Genomic DNA, 22,061 nt, shown 5'->3' with positions numbered 1-22,061 from the left:
CCTCCCTCTGACCTTCTCCGCCCTCACCGCCTCCCCCCCCCCCCCGTTTCCCTCGCGAGCCGTCCGGCGCGCGCGCATTGCCAAGTGCGCTTGCGCGGCTCCGCCCTTCACTCACCCCCTCCCCACCCACCTCCGCACGCTCTCTCTTTCCCCCCCTCCCTCTCTCTCCCCTCCCCTCACGCCGCCCGCCTGCCTCGCGCGCGCGCCCCTCTCCCCCAATCGCCGCCTTGCCTCCGGGGCTATAAAAGGAGCGGCCGGCCGGGGTTTCCTTCCTCAGTCCGCCGCAGCGGCGAGTGGCTCGGGCGTTGCTGAGGAGAAGAATTGAGAAAGAGAGAGAGAGAGGAAAAAAAGAGGTCGAGCTGCGGTAAACAATAAAGACGACGACGACGCCGCCGTGCTAACTCGAGCCTGGCTGCTGGGCCTTGGCTAAGCCAGCCGGCCTTGTGAGCGAGAGTGCTGGTCCCTGGCGGGGTGTCGGCCCGGCCGCCCTCAAGCCCAGACTTCTCCCGCGCCTGCCCTGCGGCGCTCCCCCCACCGAGGCCCGCGGCCGCCCAGCCCGGCGACGCCATGAGCTCGGGGACGCCGTACATCGGGAGCAAAATCAGCCTCATCTCCAAGGCGCAGATCCGCTACGAGGGCATCCTCTACACCATCGACACCGACAACTCCACCGTCGCCTTGGCCAAGGGTGGGTAGGGGGCCGCCGAAGACCCCCCTCACAAGCCGCGGGGGGGGGGGGCGAGCGCGCGTGCCCGTGTGCGCGGGTGTGCGTGAGGGAGAGAAGGAATAAAAGGGGGCTTGGGGGGCGCCAGGAGAGGCGGTGGGTGGGGCCCCCATCCTCTTGCTCTCCCCCCCCCCAAGGAGAGAAACGGGTCCGACGTCGGAAAAGTCGCGTTACCTCGAATTCCTTTCTTTTCCCTTTCCCCCCTCCCTCCCTTCCTCCTCCCTCCTCCAGCGTTTTCCTTTCTTTCATTTGCAGGGGGTGCGGTTTGATGTCTGCCTTCGGCGGGGGGAAGGAGGGAGGCAGCTGAGCTTTAAAGGGGGCGTGTGCTTCCCAAATAGTCCTAATTTATTTGCTTTTTAAAAAAAAAAATGGGAGAGGGGAAAGAAAAACAGCAACCCAGAAAAACATGGCTACTCATAGATGGAGGAGCTGCTGCTGCTGTTGCTGCTGCTCTTGAAATTGAGGTTGAAGGGCCTGGTGGGAAGCTGGAAGGAGAGGTAGGCATTGGGGGGGGGAGAGCAACGCTTCAGCCTCCTTTGCAAACAGTCTTTGCTTCTTTCCCTCCCCATTCGCCCCCCCCCCCGCCGTCTCCCCACGGAGAGGCTGTAAATGGCTTGCTTGCAGTACTGCCTTTTCTTTTCTTGCAAACCCCGTGGTGCTAAAAGAGAAAAGAAAGCAGAGTTGATATTTATATACTTTGCCATTAGTGGGGAAGATTGCAAATTGCAAGCCAGACAGTGCAGGGGGGTGGATGTCTGGACAAGGGAAGAGGTGCCTTGCTCATGAGGGCCTTGTGGGTTTTTTCTTTATTTTTAAACTCTGTGTGTGTGTGTGTGTGTGTGTGTGTGCGCACGGGCACACATATCTTTCCCAGGCTCTTGGCTAGACTTGTGCCTAGGTAGAAAAAGGGTCTTTCATGCTTTATTCTTTAATACAAGTAAGGAATATATCTTGGGCTACCTGCATCTTCTACCCCTATAGCCTTTCTCAACCTTGGGACTACAACTCCCATCATCCCTAGCTAGAAGGGACCAGTCACCAGGGATGATAGGGTTTGTAGTCCAACAATATCTGGAGACCGAAGGTTGAGAAAGCCTGTTCGCCTGTTCTACAAAAACAGCCTTTGTAGATACTGCAACTCCTTACGACACACTTCCTACCTCTTGCTGTTTCTCACAGAAGAGTAGGCGAGCTTCTTAATTCTACTTGCATAGGCGGCCTGCTGACTTTGAAGAGAAAGATGTACAAACTGGAGGCCTTAAGTTGCATACTCTCTGAATAACTTTGGCTGCTGCCTTTTTCCAATCTTGCAAGCTCACTTTATGGGAAGCAGCTGTGGTGTGGAAAATTTTCTGTTCCTATATTTTTCTGTGGAAAAATTTCCCATGTTTAAAAATGTGGTGCTTTGTGAGAATAGATAGGAGAAATTTGATGCCAGCTATATTACAGTTTCAGTGTTGTGAAACTTCATCAGGAAGCAGGGCCGGTTTGGGGAAAAAATCCATGTGCAATACCCATTCTCATGTTCTGGTTATCTGTAAATTGCTGGAAGGAAAGTACACATCATCTAAACATGTTTAATCTGATTCAGATTGGTTTAGGGCATAGGTAAATCAGGAGTGAACATTTTATGGAAAACCCACATTGCCAGGAGGAGAATGTGTTCTCCTTTGTAGCTTCTATATGTAGATTTTGTTATTGTTTACTCATGTCCGACTCTTTGTGACCCCATGGACCAGAGCACGCCAGGCACCCCTGTCTTCCACTGCCTCCTGCAGTTTGGTCAAACTGGACTTACTCTGGAAAAGTGTGCCTCAAAATCCAGGTCTGAGGGTATGCTTGGGAAAAGATGGTATTTGCAGCTTTATTTCATCCACTTTGGTCTCTGGATCGTCATTTTCTCTTCCCGTCATATCTTGTCATTTTTCAAGACTTTGCATGAATAACTGAGTAGAAATGAGAATGTCTAGTCTCCTATAAAATGCCAAGTATGTAAGGGCACTACTTTATTCACCTGGAGGCCCTCATGTCTTTGACTTGGGGAAGATGTGTGGTTCCTATTTTCTTTCTCACCTCACTACTTTTGAGAGCCAAGGAAATGTCTCCATGTTTCCCCTTCACTTAATGGGTTGGGGTGCCCCTTCTAAGCTTTAATAGCATGGGCCTAGAAAGCTTCTCTGGAGCCTTTGATAATGACGAAAGTGACCTAGGTTCCTGCAGCTGATGTCTGAGGGGCTGCTTTGCCGCCTCCTATCTCCTAAAGCATTTTGTTGTGTTATTTTCAATTTCTTCAGCTTTTGGAATCTGTAAATGGAAAAGGGGATTGTAGGTTGTTGCTGGTGATTGGCACACTAGGTGGCACAGGCATTTAGCTTGTGGGTAATGCCTTGGGGTGACCCCAGCTTCATCCCTTTTCTTTCTTGGCAAGAGACAGTTATATCACGCTGAAGACAGCTTTTCTCATAGTAAGGTCTCTGAAAGCCTTTCTTCTCACAAAGCGAATTCCCTTCCTCCCTTCTTATTCCATTTTGTTTGGAGGCTTCACCCCTTGATTTTTTCTTTTCTTTTCCCAACACCTGTAAAGAAAACGGGTTTGTTCGTTCCTTGCATTTGTTTGGGCTTAGAACATCTTGGATGCCAGTGCTGGGCTGTCCACATCTTTCATAAGGCATGGTATTCTCTGGAACATGATGTAGAAGTTAGAGCTAAGATTGTGTGCAACTGACAAGTGTTTGGTGGGGGGCTGATTCTACCCTGATTCGGCTGAGATGGTTAGTTGTGACCTGGCTACAAACTGTCCAAGTCTCTAGGTTGAGGAAACAGCAAGGCAGGCCTTGTAGATGGGCAGAATTGCATGTGTTTTGTTATGGCCTTGCCCTTCATAGTCAGCTGCTGATATGTTTCTCTGCTGCTAGAGCCGAAGAAAAGAGCTTGACAAACCTGGCTGGGATGTGCAGGGTTTAATAGCTGACTACCTGGCTGCACTGGGGGGGGGGCAGTTTGCTGCATGTATACTCCATTCGACTTCAATTCCCCACCAGCTTCTTGGAGCAACGTATTCTCTTAATTAAAGAAATATGGTAGACCAGATGTTAGCCTTATGTTTTCTTGTCCAAGGCTAAGAAATCCCTTGTGTGTCTTAATACTAAAGCCCAGCAGCCAAGCAAGAGGAGTATTTGGGGAAGGGGAAAATAAACTTTTTTAGTGCAGCTTATCTGATACCTGATCTTGCTGTGCTTGATTCAGGAAGGAGATGGCTGTCTGCAGCAGCCAGCCATTGTTCTCTTGTATAGCTTTGTATGCTGTCTGGCTTCCCTTACCTTGCAGGCAGTTGGAATGTAGCTCCACCTCCAGCTTGTATGTCTGTCTCCTTTAAAGGTCCTCCATCCTGCTGTCTTGCACTGCTCCTGCCTCTTGCATCAGCCCACATAAAGTGTGATTGAGGACTGATTCTGCGTTCTTTATAGATTTGATATGCACTCCATTGTGAACTGCTGTCTTCTGCATTTAGCTAAATATCAGGCTCTGTCTCCTCTCCAGTTCCCTAGTATAGGATTAATACTCTTATGTGCATCTTGTTGAAACAGTAGCTGGCTAAAGCAGAGTCCTAGTCCCTCAGATCTGTTTATCAAAAGCAATGTTTTTCTGAATTAATAACACTTCGATTGACAGTAAGCAGTTGTGTTTTGAACCTGAACTTAGGCTAGATTTTCTGAATTCCTACTTGGTTTTAATTTAAGCCAGTCTCATGGTGATAAAGAAACCATACATCCTAGGTAGTGTCTAGTTTAGGCCAGCAACTCATTTTTTTGCAAGAACATATTTTGAATATTGCATGGAATGAAGGGCAAGCAATTTTGATTCACCTGAATATTCTTCTGCAGAGACAGGCAAAGGGCTCTTTAATATTTTCCTCTGCTGCTTGACCAGCAACAGATTCTTTGACTTGAGGCAGTGGATTTCCACACACCACCACAAATCTAGGCAAATGGAAAGAACAAGTAAGGTGCTTAAGGAGAGAACTTGTGTCAAAAGTGTCTTGCAGTTAACACTGGACTACGTTAAAAGAAAATCTATACTCCTTTCTCTGCTTGCTAGTCTGGAAAAAGAAGCTCATGTGCTTAACAGAGGAGGGGCAGGCTAGATTTAGCTCCCCACTTCCTGCGCCATCAATTGTCTGTTCTTAATCTTTACATAGCAGGACCACAGCTTAGTAGTAATAGTAGAGCACTCACTTTTCTTATGCGTAGGACACCCCGTTCAATCCTTAGTATCTCCAGTTAAAAGGATCAGGCAGCGGATGATAGGGGAAATCTGTCTGAGGCTCTGAAGATCTGGCAGAGTAGACAACACTGAGCTAGATGGACAAATAGTCTGATCTGGCATAAGGCAGCTTCCTATGTCCCTAGGGAGGCTTATCCTGGGTAACCTTTGCATTGTATTTTGGACATACCATGCTCACAACTTTCCATTGTGAAAATGCAACGCTTTTGCAGCACCAGGAAGTGTCTACTGCAGATAATCCACAGCCGTGTTGCTGGCCACCACCTCCTGCTTCAAAAAGTCCTCAATATTGCCTACCTTTGGTCAAGAAATCTTGGCTGGCTTTGTTAGTCTACTAAAATGTTAATTTGAATGACTGCCTACTGCCCAAGAGGGGGAGAACTGTGTCTTCCGGCATAAATGCTGAGCTAAAATGCAACAAGTGAGCCTATGCCTTTCTCTGCAGCTTAGAAGAGAGATGGGAGCTTATATCCCTATTGCGCTAAGACTCAAACAGCAAGAAGTGTTGCTAGTATCTTTTGAGAATCAGTGTAGCATCAGTAAGGGCACATTTCATTTCTCTGTGCTTTTGAAGAAAACATGTAGGGGGGTGTCCACGTGCTGCTTCACACACAGAAGGCGCAGTGTCAGAAATCCCCCAGACATGTTTTGTGACTCTCGTGGGTCCAATTTAAGACCATGTGGAGATCTCTGTACGCCAGGTTGGCAATTGACATCTCCATTTGGCTGGCCCCTTCAGCTTTCTAAAGCAGGTAAGCAGAAGAGCTTATTTACTGCAGTTAAATCCTGGGTTTTTCTCCAAGGAGTACATGGTTCACACACACACACACTCCCCAGTTAATTCCATAACAACCCTCTGAGGTAGGTTAGGAGGCTGTGACTGGCTCAAGGTCACCCAGAAAGCTTCATGACTGTGGAGATTTGAACTCTGATCTCACAGGTCCTACTCTCACACACTAACCACTACACTACATTAGCTTCCTAGAGTATGTCTGCTATGGGACAGCTATATCAATCAAGTAGATCAATAAATACGGGGAAAGCAAAATGTCACTTAGATATGGATCTGAAATATTTTCCTTGAAGCTTGAATTTGTTTCATTCTGGATTGTTTCATTTGTTGTTTTAATGTGTTGTAAACAGCTTTGAGATGATACAAATAATTATTATTCCATGTGGCAGGGGGAAATGGCGCATTGACATTCCATTGTGGCAGCCATAACCTAGGTTAAAGGTGCCATTTGGTGATTAGATTGTATATCTGAGTTTCTAGCATTGAGAAACAGAAACACAACACTTGGCAGAACAAAACATACTTACCAATATAAGTTGGTGTGAATATATGGATCCTTGATACCAACATAAGCCCTTGAGCAGACTTAATTTTGGGCCTACACAAATATAGCATTTCTTGATCTATACTTATGGTAATAAAGAAATTTTATACTTCACATATGCCCCTGCTCATATTTTTAATTTCTATATCAATAATACATTGGCAGCTGGCAGAGAATTATGCACCAACATTTTGTTATATTTTTATCTTGTTTCTTCAAGAAGCTCAGAATGGTGCTGACTTTTATTTCTTATCTTCAAAAACAAACAAACAAAAAACCCTGTGATATCCACTATGCTGTGTGTGACCAACCCTAGGTCACCCAGTGAACTTCATGGTTGATACAATATTAAACTCATGCTGTTTTAGCTGGTCATAGAAGCCTAAAATTGTAGAATTGGAAGGGACAATGAGTGTCGTCTAGTCCAACCCCCTGCAATGCAGGAATCTCGACCATAGCATCCATGACAAATGGCCATCCAGTTTCTGCTTAAAAACCTCCATTGAAGGAAAGTCTTCCATCTTCCAAGGGAGTCCGTTCCACTGTCAAGCAGCTCATACCATCAGAAAGTTCTTCCTGATCTTTGGTTGGAATCGCCTGGCATTTTGGAAGACATTGGTTTGGTTTCTGCCCTCTGGAACAGGAGAAAACAAGCATGCTCCATGTGACAGCCCTTTAGATATTTGAAGATGGTTCTCATATCCTGTCTCCTGTTCAACCTAAACATACCCATTCATCATCTTGGTAGGGCTCTCCTCTGCACAAGCTCTAGCTTGTCAGTATCCTTAAATTGTGGAGCCCAGAACTGGACACAGTGTGGTCTGACCAAGGAAGAAGAGAGCAGGACTAAGTACTGGTACTTCCCTTGATCTGAAGCTGCCTAGAATAACATTAGATTCCCGTCCCCCACCATATCACACTGTACTCTTTTCAGCTTCCTGCTCAGTCTCATAGTTCCTTGGTTTACGTCAAAGGCTGTGTCCGGCAATATCGTATCCGCAAGAATCATAAGGAAGAGGTTATGGTCAGTGGGCTTTATAAGACTTGGCAACTTCGGTCATATGAATCTTTGCACCTGGAAGACAGGACACCTCCTGTGACGTCCTGTTTCCTCCGCACCCTGCTGCCTCTGTCCTCCGCAGGATGGAGTCACTACTGCCACCACAGGTCTCTGCCTACTCTGGGGAGTGGCAGGAATTGTTCTGTATGCTGTACCTTCCACAGCCACCTCAGTGTATTCTGAGTTCTGCAACTGCTACCCTTGCTCCTCTGGCCCAGAATCTGCCCGAGGTGCGGGCATGGAATCAATTTTGCAGCTCCAGTGGCACACCATGGCTCCTGACAAGTCCTGCTTCTGTGTGTCATGTTCCTCCAGGGGTTTGTCTCCTGCAGAGGGCAGTCTTCCTCCTCTCTGGGGGCACCCCATCTGTGTCGCTGTTCCATAACAGTCTACTCTGCTCTAAGCTTGCACTTGCTGCAGGTGTAATTATTTTGCACATTCTCGGACAGGAAGACAAACATGGCAGGTCGCTGCAGCAGCTTCTCCACCATCCCATGTCTCTTGGTCCTACAGACAGCACAATACTGAACTCCAGGCCATCCTCACAAACAACCCTGTTTTACAAGTCCATGTCAGGAGCTCCCAGAGGCTGCAGTCAGCTAAATACAAAGGTTTCCCCCTAATAGTTTGGCGCTTTTATTGTTGTCCACACAGCTACCTTTACTTTCTTGTTTTCTCTGATTGAATCATTTTAGGCCTTGCTGCAGTTGCTACTGTGCTGCCTTGTTCTCTGATCACCAGTAGCCAAGCAAAACACACCTTTTCTATCTCTGAGGCTCCAGTCTCAGTTCTCAGCTCTGCCTGCTATCTGCAGCCAAGGATATAGAAACCAAGTTCTCACTGTCTCCCAAAGAAGGGATTCTTTCTCAGTAAGTTGAAGTGGGAAGAAGACTGTTCAGTATTGGCTTAGTTAGAAGACTTGTGCAGCGTTCTGGATGGTATAGTGAGGAGTATCATGAACATGTAAATAGAGCTCTGACAGCCTTAATCCTGTTTGCAGCATCATATTTATGTAAATGGGAAGCCTGCCAATAGCTGCACTATCTGGGAAATGCTGATTTTATTCAGCTCACTCCAACATAAATGTAACTGATCTGTAAAAGGGAAACTTGGTACTATTAAAACATGTGTAAAACATTATTGGTTGGGTTCACAAATGTGTTCATGCAACAACCCTCTGGCATTTTTGAAGGTCTGGTTTGAGGACAACTGTTCTAGAGTAGCTGTTCTTTCTCTTGGCTGCTTGAGAGACTCTTTTTAAAAAATTACCATTTGCTTCCTTTAAATCATTGTGACCTGGTGGACTTACCAGCACAACTTTTTATATTCCTGTGCCCTTTCTGCTGAGATGGGAGAGGCTTGAATTTAAGGGATAATGAAGTGATAGATGTCTTGTACGACTCTATTAATGCTTTCTGTCCCACCCACCCCTTCTCTCCTGCATCTTAACTGAGCTTCCTTTTAACCCTGTGCTGTGGTCTCATTACTGCTCTACAAATTACTGGGGAACACAAATCCTGTGCGTTGAAATGTGGACTCAATTTGACTAAATTGCTTAGCCAGACTTGCTTGTACAAAGCAAACACAATGGGGTTATATAATAATAATTTATTATTTATACCCCGCCCATCTGGTTGAGTTTTCCAGCCACTCTGGGCGGCTTCCAATTGACTGTTAAAAACAATACAGCATTAAATATTAAAAACTTCCTGAAACAGGGCTGCCTTCAGGTGTCTTTTAAAAATAGGCTAGCTGCTTATTTCCTTGACATCTGATGGGAGGGCATTCCACAGGGTGGGCACCACTACTGAGAAGGCCCTCTGTCTGGTTCCCTGTAATCTTCTTGCAATGAGGTAACCACCAGAACGTCCTCAGTGCTGGATCTCAGGCACTGAACGATGGGGGTGGAGATGCTCCTTCAGGTTTACAGGGTTGGGGAACCTGTGGCCTTTCAGAAATTTGTGGGCTGCTGTCCTGGCCATTGACCAGTCTGCTTGGAGCTGTTGGGAGCCTGCAAACATTTGAAGGTTCCCCATCTGTGTTCTAGAACCTTGACAAATGTTGTTGTCCTTGATACTAAAGACTGATCTCCTTTCCAGTATTTCTGAGTGATTCATATTTTGGAAAGCTAACAAATACACAATGAATTAACACTCAATAGATCAGAATTCAAAGTAATAAAATGCCTCATCAGGATTAAAAGGCCTGGGGTGGGGGGAAATGTCTTTGCCTGGAGTGAAAAAGATACTGATAAAGAGTGGGTGTTGGAGGAATAGTAGTTGCATATTCAGAGGACTTCCATCTATTCCTCTGTAATAGTTTTGCAACAGCCAGTTTGTAGTCCTGCTCTATAATGCAGTGCAAACAAGGGGCAGTCAGGAGGTGGTTTTCAGCATCAGTCACCACAAGTACCAAGAGCTGCTTGCACTGTAATTGTTGGAGGGAAGAGAGCTTGCCCCTTAAACAAATTAGGATGTAGCAGGCAAGGTCAGAACAGACGTCCCAGCTCCAGTCCTCAGAATTGTAGTTCAAGCAGATCAGGGGAGGCGCTGCTATCAAATCCGTTTCATAAAGGCAATATAAAATGGCCTGTTGTCTTCCAAGTATTAACATTAGTACTTTTTCTTTAATGTTCAAAGTGCGCTCCTTTGGAACGGAAGATCGTCCCACAGACCGTCCTGCCCCTCCAAGGGAAGAGGTTTATGAATATATCATCTTTCGAGGTAGTGATATTAAAGATATCACTGTATGTGAGCCTCCAAAAGCGCAGCATAATCTCCCCCAGGATCCTGCTATTGTCCAGGTAAGTTATTTCATCTGAAACACCAGTGGTGGCTTCATCCAGCAGTTGAGTTTGGCTCCCCTTGTGTCTCTTAATTGAATTATCACTATTGGATTTTTTAGTCTTTAAGATGTTCTGTTTGTTTGGTACAGCAGACAAGCATGTCAGCCCCTCTGCCATTTCTTAGATTCGAGTTAGGCTGTTCCCCCTATATGAAGAGTGTTCATTCCTTCGCACATGCTAGCTCTCACCCCCCACCCAAAAGGTATGATAGCGTAGCAGTCAATTCTGTCCCATCCCCGCCCTTGTCTGGCTTTGTTTGCTGACAACCTGTGCATTGTACGTGTTAACCTACAAGGACCTGTGCTGTTTTGTAGTAGTGATGCTAAACATTCTGAATGTTAAAAAACAACTGTGCTAGCATTGAATATTTTTCTACCTCCTGTCCATCTTCATTTTGCAGCCTTTAACTTTAGAAGCATAACTTTATGCACTCCCCAGGGAGGTTCGCCTGGTGCCTTCATTATACACTTTTAGTCACTAGGCAAAAACATTCCTCTTTAACCAGGCCTTTGGCTGATTGACACCCAATGCCCTTTTAATATTTTTCTTGTTTGTGGGTGTGGGGTAGGCGAGTTATTGAGTTGTTTTTGTTTGCATTTATGTACAGTGGTGCCCCGCAAGACGAATGCCTCGCAAGACGGAAAACCCGCAAGACGAAAGGGTTTTCTGTTTGCAGAGGCGCTTCGCAAGACGAATTTCCCTATGGGCTTGCTTCGCAAGACGGAAAAAAAATTTCCCCTCCAAAACCTTTTCCTGAAGCGCTAAGCTGCTAAAAGCATTTTAGCAGCAAAACCGCTAATCCCCCAAGCCTTAAAAAGCCGTTTTTAGCCCTTAAATTGTCAATAGCGCTAATAGCGCTAATCCGCCAATGGGCTTGCTTCGCAAGACGAAAAAACCGCAAGACGAAAAGACCCGCGGAACGGATTCTTTTCGTCTTGCGAGGCACCACTGTATTTTGTTTTTTTCATATTGTTTTTATCCTGTCAGCCTGTGACCTGTGCGTATAGGGTGGTGTACAAATAAATAATAAAATAATATAATATGGTGTTCTCTCATTTTGCAGTCTTCTCTGAGCTCTGCCTCAGCACCCTCCTTTCAGCCACACGTGCCTTACAGTCCCTTCCGAGGTATGCCGCCCTACAGCCAGCTTGCTGCCAGCTCTTTAATTAGCCAGCAGTATGCAGCTTCCCTTGGTTTAGGTGAGTACTGTAACAATAAACTGATATGTCTGCCTGGGCTGTTCCAGATTCCAGCTGGAGACTCGCAGGGAATGCTGTTCAGTTTCCAGCATGGAGGAGACTTCTGTATTGATTGGAGAGAGAAGAGGCTCTGAATGTTTTTGTTTTTCTTCCCGTTGGGAAGAATTCCATCACCTGAGCCTCCTCCTGCTGTCTAAAGTGGACAGCCCAGACATTTGTTTACCACCTGCAGTGAGGACTAAACTGAAGACTTATATTGTGTGTATTCCTCAGTTGTTAAAAGCACGTCTTTTCAGCAGCCCATGTCTTACTGGAATTAAGCTTGATTTCTTTGCTTTAGCTGCTGACTAGAAACAAGCTAGCTTTATGAATTGAATCTTGTAGGAGTCCTCCACCGTGGGAAAGGCCAGTCATGCTGTGGTGCAACAGACCAAACCTGGGTCAGAGCTGCTACTTTTGGACTAATCCCAGCTCATTCATAAACTCCTTGCGATTCCTCAGCTGTAAAATGAGAGTAAGGGTGTCATCTGATCACAGCGAGTGAGAAGAAACTGTACCGGGTTTTAAGAACTCTTAACTATATATATATTTTTTCCAGCAGTTAAGTTTGCAGCTTAACTGCTTTCCATTTATCAGCTGAAAATTGGAGAGGAGGAATCCAAGGCAGTATGTTTGAACAGTTTCTTCCATTTGAGGTGCTTATTAGCAATGTAAGTTATTTAAAGGCATTGATAGGCTGATGCTTAAGTTGTGTGATGCAGAATGTTCTTCTGGTACCAATATCTGTTTTGTTCCTGGTTAAATTCTCCCCAGTCTCAAAACTGTAAGAACACACACAGATCTTGAGCCATCTTTCTTTCCCAACTCACCTGGATAACTCTAGTGCCTTGTGTCTTATTGGTATCCCTCTTTGCTTTGTCTTTTCCCCTCCTGTCTTTCTTTTAGAGAAACTGGTAAGCCCTCCAGCATCAGCAGCTGCTTCCAGTCCTAGCTCTTCTTCGTCTCCTCAGCCAGTTTCAGAGCCTGACTTGTCATCAGAGCCACACCTGCTGTCTTCTAAGGGTAACAGCAGCTTGAGGATTCCAAGTATTTGGAAGAACTGCATGGTGTTTTCAAAACCATTTTGTCTTTTAACCCCCCTTCTTGCTCCTGAACAGAGTTAACCTCAGCAAGGATTACAGCAGTAGTCTTTCTGAAAACCTTGGTGCATTTGCTTCTGCTCCAGGTATTTGATTGGTGGACGTAAAGGAGCTTGAGTTCTGGGTAGTGTTTTAAATATTGAGGCAGAACTAGCTAGAGGGAAGGCAGCTAGTGGCGTAGGAGAAATCCAGTGAAATGTGGGGACCAGGAAGCAAGGAGGCTGATCACTAGTTAAGTTCAGAAACCCTTCCTTGAAGGCTACACCATGGAGCTTCCGGAAGAGGGCCTGCAAAACTATGATGATCAGAAACCACAATGCAAATTGAAGTTCAAGGAATTGAACCTGTAAGCCTAGAATACTGACGGCTTATAGGACATGCATGACACCAAGCTGTTGTATAGCGGAATGTCTTGTCTGTGGGTGAGTGGCTGGCCTTCGATAAGATTTGGGCTACTCTTGTGGCCTTTTAAAATGTGTTGGTTTTGAGATTCTGGTTTGAGATTGTGCTACAAATAGTGGATGCCAAGGTTTCGCAAGAGGAGAGGACAAGCAGCTGCTTGGGGGGCGGGGAAAGGGTGCCTGCTGGGAATGGGACAATGTTCAAAACTGCATGAAGGAATTTCTACTCAAAATTTCTACAGTAAAATTTGCCTGTGAGGGCTGCATTGCATGTTATGCTTTGTGTGGCTACTTTTCTGTTGTCTTGCATGTGTCTTGACCGTGGATGTGCATTGTCCGTCCAGCTTGAGAACATAATTGACGCTTGCTAGGCAGGTTGCATTACCTTGGCATGAATTAACTTGGGTTTTTTTAGAACAGAGGTGTAAGGCTCTGCAAATGTCTCTCTTGGCTGCAAATCTAATCAAAACTGCTTTTCTGAATCAAGGATTCTGGGGAAGCTTATAGGTGGCTTGAGACTTAACAGTAGAAGCTGTCTGAATATCGCGCATCATACATTCAGGGGGATAGTGAGTTGTGACAGGTTTGTTGCAATGTTTCCACATGAAGGAGGTAAGTTGTAGTTGGCTCCATCAGATTTTCCTCTGGTGATGCTCGAGTTTGCTTTTTAAGGGCTCTTCAATTAATGGTATGCATTGTCCCTTGGCTGCTTTAGCAAGGGTTCAAATCTGCATTCTTAATAAAAACAATTTGGTCAAACTGCACTGAGACTAAACCTTACACTGAAGCGTATGGGTTGCGTTTTGGTGGCAATTTACCCTGCATAGTTGCTTTTAGTTACAGCATGATCTAGCCCCTAAATGCCATTGTAGTGCAAAGCTAAATATGCACAAGGGACAGTGCTGGAACATTTAATCTCAATTCTGGGAGGCAGGAGGGTGAGCTTTGTACGTTGGAGCAGGACTATACAATCAAACAAAAAAGAAAATTCTGCACCCAAACTACTATGTGTGCTTTTTAGTTCAAGAATGAAGGCTTTCAAAAGATTTTCACATTTTTGAGACAAACTTTGGTTTCCACTATCGTTTTACGAGATTTCCTCACTGTTAAGAGGTTTAGGTGGCGAGATGGAGTAACGAGTTTAGTACCTGTTGAGTGGCAGAGTTGTGCCACATGTCTGCTAGCTAACAAAACTCCTGCTGAATTTCTTTCCCCACCCTGCAAAGATTCCAGACTTCACTGTGTCTGTCAACTTGGTTTCAAGCTATGTTAATATGGATGAGACATTGGGAGCCGTTTTTACAAACAGGGATTCAGTGGAGACCCAAATACTTTATTGGAAATATACAGACTGCCTAAACATTTTCTTACAATCAAGCGGTACATAAATTTTGCTAGATAAGTAAATAAAAAAAACTCCACTCACTGTTTGTCTCTCTTCTGTACCATGAACAGCCGTATTCTGCACCATAACCAAATAATAGTTCTTGTGGATTTGCTACTACCGGATAGTAGTGTGCCTTTGCGAGGGGAAAAGCCTGTTTAAGTTAGTACTTTTTCAGAGCAATGTGAGGTCCAAGGCACATGGGGAAGTGAAGGGCTGATAGGCCGCAGAAACTATGCAGGTGTGCTAGTCTGTTGTGGATTATTGGCTACTAAGTACCTCTTCGAAATGTGTGCTTATGCATGAGGATCAGAACATGTGTAAACCATGTGGCTATGTAGAAGGCTAACATCTGTGATATTGCATGCAATTTAAACTAGTTGAACACTCCTGGTTGACACCAAGGGTGGGGAATTTTGGACCTGTGGCCAAGCGCTACCTTCCAGGCCTTGGGGCTCTTACCCCAGGCCTTATCCCTCATTGGCCCTGTTCCACACCCTCCTTGAGTGTTCTTGCTTGGCTGGAATGGGCCCTTGAACTCGGATAATTTATGTAGCTTGCTTGTCTCAATGGAGAGGTGTGTTTGTGTAGAAACTAGCTTACAGTACAAGGTAAAAGTTACATTTTTCACTTCAGCCTGTGAGTACTCTCGCTAAACATTTGTCTAGATTTCCTTCTGGGTCCATCTTGCTCAACTGGATAGCTGTCAGTTTGAATGCTTTTCAGTGGTTAATCTGACTTCCCAACATCAGTTAAAAGAAAATTTAGATTCTATATGTATTTTATTTCTATGCTATTACTCTCATTTCCTGGACTGGATTAAAATCAGGCCGCCATCTCACCTGAACATAGTCTCAAATGCAGGAAATGTATTCTAGGTGAAGCCCCTTTTCGGCAGAACTTTCTGTTCCAAACTCTTTTGGCAGGATGTGGGAGACTAGTTCCAGTTCAGAACCACCACCATGAGTCCTGACAATTCCTTGGTTTCCCCACAGGAGCTGCTTTTCCATCAGTTCATTCAGTGCGCAAAAGTCCCATGGTGGAGCAGGCTGTTCAGACGGGCCCCATTGAAAACCTGAATCCCAAAAAAGCTCCTCCAATCAAAGTCATTCCGGCGGCCCAGCGGAACATGCGCCAGATTCCACAAAGTAACAAGACAAGTGGTACAGAAATGCTTTCTTTCAGAAATATGTCAGCACTGTTAAAACCAGGTCTGAAGTCTGCTTCAGCTAACATCTGCTGATACCGTTCAGTTTGTTGGTTTATATTGTTGAGTTGAATAGACTTTCCTATTTTGCCTTAGATACAGTTGAGCCAGCGCCTGTTCAAATGCAAGGGCAAGTGAATGATGAGAATAGAAGGCCTCAGAGGAGGAGATCAGGTATGTTACCTGACTGTAGATTTTTCCACACTGAATTGCCTTCCTGTGTGTTACTTCTGTATGTGTAAGATTAGGCAGAAGAACATGGATTAATGCACCACTGGTTTTAGAGGACTAGAACAACATGACATTTGATAATGTCATGTCTAGAAAGGAAAGCATGTGGATAACTGGCAAAGCACATCTCTAACCCACAAGACCCTGAGGTCTGTCTAGTTAACACGACTTAAGCAATCCAAAGCACAGACCACCGTCAGTCCATTTGAAAATGTCAAAATCCAAGCTGAAATTTCTTGAGTTATGAGCCAATTAGTATGCCTGAATGGCTACTCTAATTTCCAGTTACTTGAAAACTTCACAATAGCAGTTCAGTAGCAAAAGGTCTCACTGTGTTACAGCTTTAATTGAGAAGGGGCCTGAATTGTTGAATCCTAGAAGTTTATGAATGGGTAAATTCAAATACTGGGTGTTCTGGTGCTCCACACCAGTATTACACTCATATGCATTCAAGTAGCAAATAGCCAGAGCAGCTGGGCTGCTATAATTATCTCCACAACAGAAGTATAATGACAGGTGTAGCATCACTCCATGGTCACATGCAAGGAACCTGGCCTGTCTAGAGCCAGGGAAACTCAAGTTAGGAAGTATTCTTCTACTTCTTTTCAGGAAACAGGAGAACCAGGAATCGCTCCCGAGGGCAGAATCGACCCACTACCGTGAAAGAGAATACAATCAAGTTTGAGGGCGACTTTGACTTCGAAACTGCAAATGCGCAATTCAACCGAGAAGAGCTGGACAAAGAATTCAAGAAGAAGCTCAATTTTAAAGGTTTGCAAGTTTACTAATGTGTGTTCTTGTTGTGATCTGGATGCCAGTTCCTCCAGCAATGGGTGAAGGGAAGCATCTGGCTGAGGACAAATGGCAACGTGGCTTGTTCATTGCGCACGAATGTGTTTTTCCAGATGAGAAAGTTGAGGCAGGAGAAGAAAAGGGGGAGCCTGCTGTGGCTGCGGAGAATTGCGATGGCAATGCAGATGAAGAACTCCTAGGGCCCAACTGCTACTATGACAAATCCAAGTCTTTCTTTGACAACATCTCATCAGAACTGAAACAAAGGTTAGTTACTCATGGATCTTAGAACCTCCACTTTATAGCTTCATTGCCTTTCTAATCATAGTCATCAGAAGTCCAGGGTTCTATTCATTTGGGCATCCCTTTCCCCACCCTCCCTGGTCAGGGAGCTTGTGAAGTTGATCTGAGACTGAATGTTCAAAATCATCATCGTTATATTGAAGAGTAAATTGGTGCTCTGTCCTTAACCGTGCACATCATTCAAGGGAATGGTTTGCAACACCATCTGGGGGGGGGGCATGTACAGTGGTACTTCAGGTTAAGTGCTTAATTCGTTCTGGAGGTCCGTTCTTAATCTGAAACTGTTCTTAACCTGAAGCACCACTTTAGCTAATGGGGCCGCCGCGCTGCCAGAGCATGATTTCTGTTCTCATCCTGAAGCAAAGTTCTTAACCCAAGCGTCTGTAACCTGAAGCGTATGTAACCCGATGCACCACTGTATTCTGATTGGGAAAACTGGTCCTTTGTTCCTTAGTTCAAGGCGTACAACGTGGGCCGAAGAACGGAAGCTCAACACAGAGACGTTTGGTGTGTCTGGGCGGTTTCTCCGTGGCCGCAGCTTTCGTGGGGGATTTCGTGGCGGAAGGGGGTCTGGAGCTGTGCGGCGAAGTCAGGCTCCTCCCAGAGTGGGCACTGGAAGAGTGTGAACCTTGCAGGCAAGCTGTAAAATTAAATTACCTTTGGTTCTGGGTCTGGAGTGCTTTGGGGCATTCTCTGCATCAAGTAAATCAAATTGTCTACCCGGTAAAATGAGTTTGTCCATCGGAACCAACCAGTTCAAGATCTTCATGGCAGTGAAACTTAGGAAACTGTTTCTGTAGAGCTGTATTTGTCCTGTGATTTCTTTGGAGAAAGGATAATAAAATGCAGGGGGAATGCAGGGGATAATAAAATGTTGAGGGAAGCGTGACATAGAAGCAGCTCTCTGCTATCTGTGTTTCTAACCTCCTATTTCCAATGAGCTCAGGGTGGCGCATATCACACACACACACACACACAGTGGTGCCCCGCAAGACGAATGCCTCGCAAGACGGAAAACCCGCAAGACGAAAGGGTTTTCCGTCTGCAGAGGTGCTTCGCAAGACGAATTTCCCTATGGGCTTGCTTCGCATGACGAAAAAATTTGAATTTTTTTTTTTCCCCCGCTCCAAAACCCCTTTTCCTGAAGCACTAAGCTGCTAAAAGCATTTTAGCAGCAAAACCGCTAATCCCCCAAGCCTTAAAAAGCCGTTTTTAGCCCTTAAATTGTCAATAGCGCTAATCCGCTAATGGGCTTGCTTCGCAAGACGAAAAAACCGCAAGACGAAAAGACCCGCGGAACGGATTCTTTTCGTCTTGCGAGGCACCACTGTCTAGTTAAGTATCAAGTCCAGAATCTGAATATTTCAGTTCATTTCCCCCAGCATTTTGAGAACCAGGTTGGGAGGCAATAGGGAAAATGGTCTCATGCAAATGTAAAATGCTTGTTTTTCTTTCTGTTGTCCAGGTTCTCAAGCGTGTTCTGTTACGATGTGTACATAGGAAGGAGGTAACAAGCAGACCTGCTGCACTTAAAACATGGGTGAATGGAGTGATATGTCCACAAGCTTGTACTCCTGACGGCACTGCTGCTTCTGTGTCAAAGCAGGATTGGCGCACTGGAGCAACTTGGACAAAGATGCGTGCTCACTAACCACCTTTACCAGGAGTCTTTTCTTTTTTCCCCCTTTAAGGTAGCACAAGGAACTTGTGCTGCTTCTAGGTTCCAAAGGCTGCTATAGCTGAACACACAGAACACCTAATCTGTTCCCTGAAGGAGATGAGACAATTCTAAATTCTTCGAAAAGCGAACCAAAGCTTGTTTGAAACCAGCAACCTCTAAATCTGTGGAACAAAGGTTCTGCTGGTCTCCTTCCTTCTGTTGTTTCTTTTTTCTTTCTTTGTCTTTTCACCATTCACCCTCCAGGTTGAAACAAATCATTTTGATGTCTAGAAACGAGTTGTAGTGCAACAAGTTGTATGTAATGCGGTGATGGGAATTGTCGCTGATCATGTATCTGTAATTCTGGGTTCACCACGTAAATGTATAGTTTCTATGGGGAACTGTACAACAAATTTTCTTGAGGTGCTGGTCACCCCTCCTGTAGGAATGCTAAGCAACTAAGCTGGCCAATGGGCAAGTGCCGTTCTCCAGCCCCCTCCCAATATTAGCCTCCTCCTCCTCCCATGCTGCAATGAAGCTTTCTCCATGTGAGGAAGGCTACACATTATGGGATACCCATGCAGCAACTCTTAAAGGAGATTTTACCCCACCTCTACTTAAAGGGGGGGAAAAAAGTTTAAGCTTTTGGTTAATAGTCCTTTTCTTGGAGAAAGAGCAATACATGCTTTGTATTCTTGGAACACGAGTAGGACTTTGAATCCTCAAAAATGGGGAAGGGGAACCTAAATGGAACTTAGGAAACCAGCATGTTCCAAGTCCGTCAACCAATTCCCTCTTTCCCAAACTCTGTAAATAGTTCAGGTCTTTTTTTTTTGTTTTTAAAAAGAATTTTTTGGGGGGATTGAAAGGTGGGTAAGGAGGGATTATAAACTCTTGCATGAAAGTGGGTTAAGCCTGTAGTAATAGGCATGTGTCCCTTTTTGTTAGCTATAGGAATGTTTTGTTAAAAGGCCTCTTTTGGGTGCCATTTATTCTCCCCCACCCTGTTTCATGGCTAGCTTTTTCAGTTCCTCCCTAGGTCATGCATTCACTTACGTTGTTATAAAAGCTTGGGTTTATTTTGTAGGCCTTTATCATGGGCTGCTTTATGGAGTCATGTAAATTGTAATTACAAATAAACATGTAAATGTTTAATCCTCGTTTTGTTGGCTAACAGTTTTCTGCAAGGTTGTTGCTTTTAACGGAAACATCATCAGCGTGTCTTGACAGTACTAGCAAAGCTTGCTAACCATGGATGAGAGCTGGCTTAATACCAACCGAAAGTAATGTTCAGGGTTAAGCAGCTGTTGAGAAGCTGAGAGGAATAGAGAAGTTGGCAGAGTGGGCCATTGGGGACGTTGCAGCAGGCCCCATTTCTAGGAAGATAGCTCCCCTCCTGGTGAGAGAATGTGGGACATGGGGGAAGGAGAATGTCCCTCTGAGAAAGAGGGAAATGATGCCTTAGGAGGGACCCATTCCTTGGATGATGGCCCACTATCTTCCCGTGCCAATGATTCTTCTTCAGGGAGTAGAGATCTTGGTAGTGTGATTCAGTCACTGGGAACATGGAAAGTTGGGTGTGAATGTATACAGACTGGTGTCATGATGGTTGTGGTTGTCACACTGCCTAGTGCTAGGAAGGAGCCAGTAGTCATGGTGCACATTGACATGCATGAGATCATGGAAGCAAGTTAGGTTACTAAGGTAGGATGTTGAAACCAGGACATCCAAGGTAGCTCTTCTCTGAAATGCTGCTTCTCTCCCCGCCCCCGCTCCCACTGCAGCACCAGGTAACACAGGCAGAGCTTTTATAGTCTCAAAAGTGTGAATGAGACAGTGGTTTTGGGAGGAGGGGTTTGGATTTCTTAGGCACTGGAAGAGCATTTTGGGACAAACCGGGCCTGTACAAAAGGAGTGGGTTCCACTTAAACCTGGATGGAAGCCAACTGTTGGTGCTTGAAGTAATGGTGGCAGAACAGCTTTTGAACTGATTGCTGGTGGGAGGGGAGGAAAGCCAACAGGAGCCCAGGAGGGTCTGGTTTGGAACAAATTGCCTGCCTGGGTTGAAGATGGAAGAAACATGGTAATTTAACTGGCTAAAGGTATGAACCTAGGCACTGAAAATGCCAAATGGCAATTCAGAGGCCAAAGCACCACAGGCCAAAACACAGCTGCCAAGAGAACCTGAAGAGAAACACATATAAAAAAAAACGCTAATGCTAGAAGCCTCCAAGCCAAGACAGGCAAACTGGAGTGCTTGATTGATTCTGTGGGCATAATGGAAACTTGGTACAATGGCAAAAGCCAGTGGGACACGGTTATCTCTGGATAAAAAACACTATGGGAAGGACATGGTGGCAGTGCTAGTGCTCAGTACATAAGGGCATTGAGTGCAGCAAAGTAAATAACAAAGGGAAGACTTCTTCACAGACCCATTGTGGGTGGTGATACTGGGTCCCAAGTGTAATTGAGTTCTGGAGGTTTGCTAGTGTTTCCCCTGAGCAAGATATTCAGAGATCTTGAAGAATGAAATCAAGCAAGCATCCAAATGAGGAAATACAGCAGCCCTTACACAGACTACATAAGTGTTTTGACAGGAGTAAAATTTCTACATACATTACTGTGTCCTAGAACAGTTTGCCATGGAACCAACCAGAGGGACATTGACCCTGGACTTAAAATTAAGTAGCATGCAAGTGGCATTGAACAAACTAAAGAGTTTTTAAAACAAGAAGTTCAGCTGGACTGTGTATACCACTGATCAGGTAAAGCTACCATGAGAGCCAAGAGTCATTTGATCAGTGTGGCAGCACCTACATTTCGCTCTACCTATTGAGATCAGGCAGGTGCAGTCACTACTCCTTGGCACCTGCTAGTAACTTTCTTGCTTAGTCAAGCCTACCCAGATGCTTAGAAAGTTGAGGCAATTTTAAACTTTTGTATGCTTTAAAGGAGGGTTGTGAAGTTTTTCTTGTTTTTCCCATTTCAAGTGGTGTACATATTTTATTAAATAAGAGAATGCCACAAGCAGAGTCAAGGAAGCTACGAGACAGGAAAGCACTGGAATTCTTACACAGAAGAGAGGTAGATGTTTGTCATCTATCTGCTGGTGACACTGAAGCACAAATCCAACTGCTATGGAGGGGAGATTGTGCTTTATATTTCATTACAGTCCAATCTGTGAAGCAAGACTGTCATCCTCATTGCAGAGGAAATCCATTACATTTAACCTAGTTTGTATGAACCCTAAAATAGGCTGTTCTTTCAACCTGCCTTTAGTAACAAACCACCACAGACCTTTACTTGTCCTATGGCTTAATCCCTATTGCTTGATTGCGATAAACGGCAGAATTAGAGGACAGCCTGCAAGCTTAATAGAGAAGCTCTAGAATTTTTATTATTAGCAGTACCAACAGGGCTGTTTATTGTCATGGAAACATGTGACACCTAAGGCTGGAAGTTGCTTTTGCAGGGAAAGGAAAGGTATTTGTGGAA

General features: G+C 45.1%; 1 protein-coding gene across 4 annotated transcripts; it reads left to right on the top strand.

The window, feature by feature from the left end:
• Window positions 1-56: 56 nt before the first annotated feature.
• LSM14B (LSM family member 14B) lies at window positions 57-19,721 on the top strand. Of its 4 annotated transcripts, XM_083447531.1 has the most exons (10): window positions 57-688; window positions 10,045-10,208; window positions 11,314-11,449; window positions 12,395-12,511; window positions 15,369-15,536; window positions 15,677-15,754; window positions 16,421-16,582; window positions 16,717-16,870; window positions 17,361-17,541; window positions 18,372-19,721. In XM_083447531.1, exons 1-9 carry the CDS (start codon window positions 568-570, stop codon window positions 17,530-17,532), a joined length of 1,272 nt encoding a protein of 423 aa, XP_083303657.1. In that variant the 5' UTR covers window positions 57-567; the 3' UTR covers window positions 17,533-17,541; window positions 18,372-19,721. The 4 variants fall into 4 exon arrangements, with proteins under 4 accessions (XP_083303657.1, XP_083303659.1, XP_083303658.1 ...); XM_083447533.1 differs by lacking the exon at window positions 12,395-12,511 and having other exon boundaries at window positions 87-688; XM_083447532.1 differs by lacking the exon at window positions 15,677-15,754 and having other exon boundaries at window positions 87-688.
• The last annotated feature ends 2,340 nt before the right edge of the window (window positions 19,722-22,061 follow it).

This window comes from Podarcis tiliguerta (genome assembly GCF_965153285.1).
Source record: "Podarcis tiliguerta genome assembly, chromosome: 6".
Classification (NCBI taxonomy): Eukaryota; Metazoa; Chordata; class Lepidosauria; order Squamata; family Lacertidae; genus Podarcis; species Podarcis tiliguerta.
The sequence above is the reverse complement of the archived record's forward strand: the minus strand, read 5'-3'. Positions and strand labels throughout refer to the sequence as shown.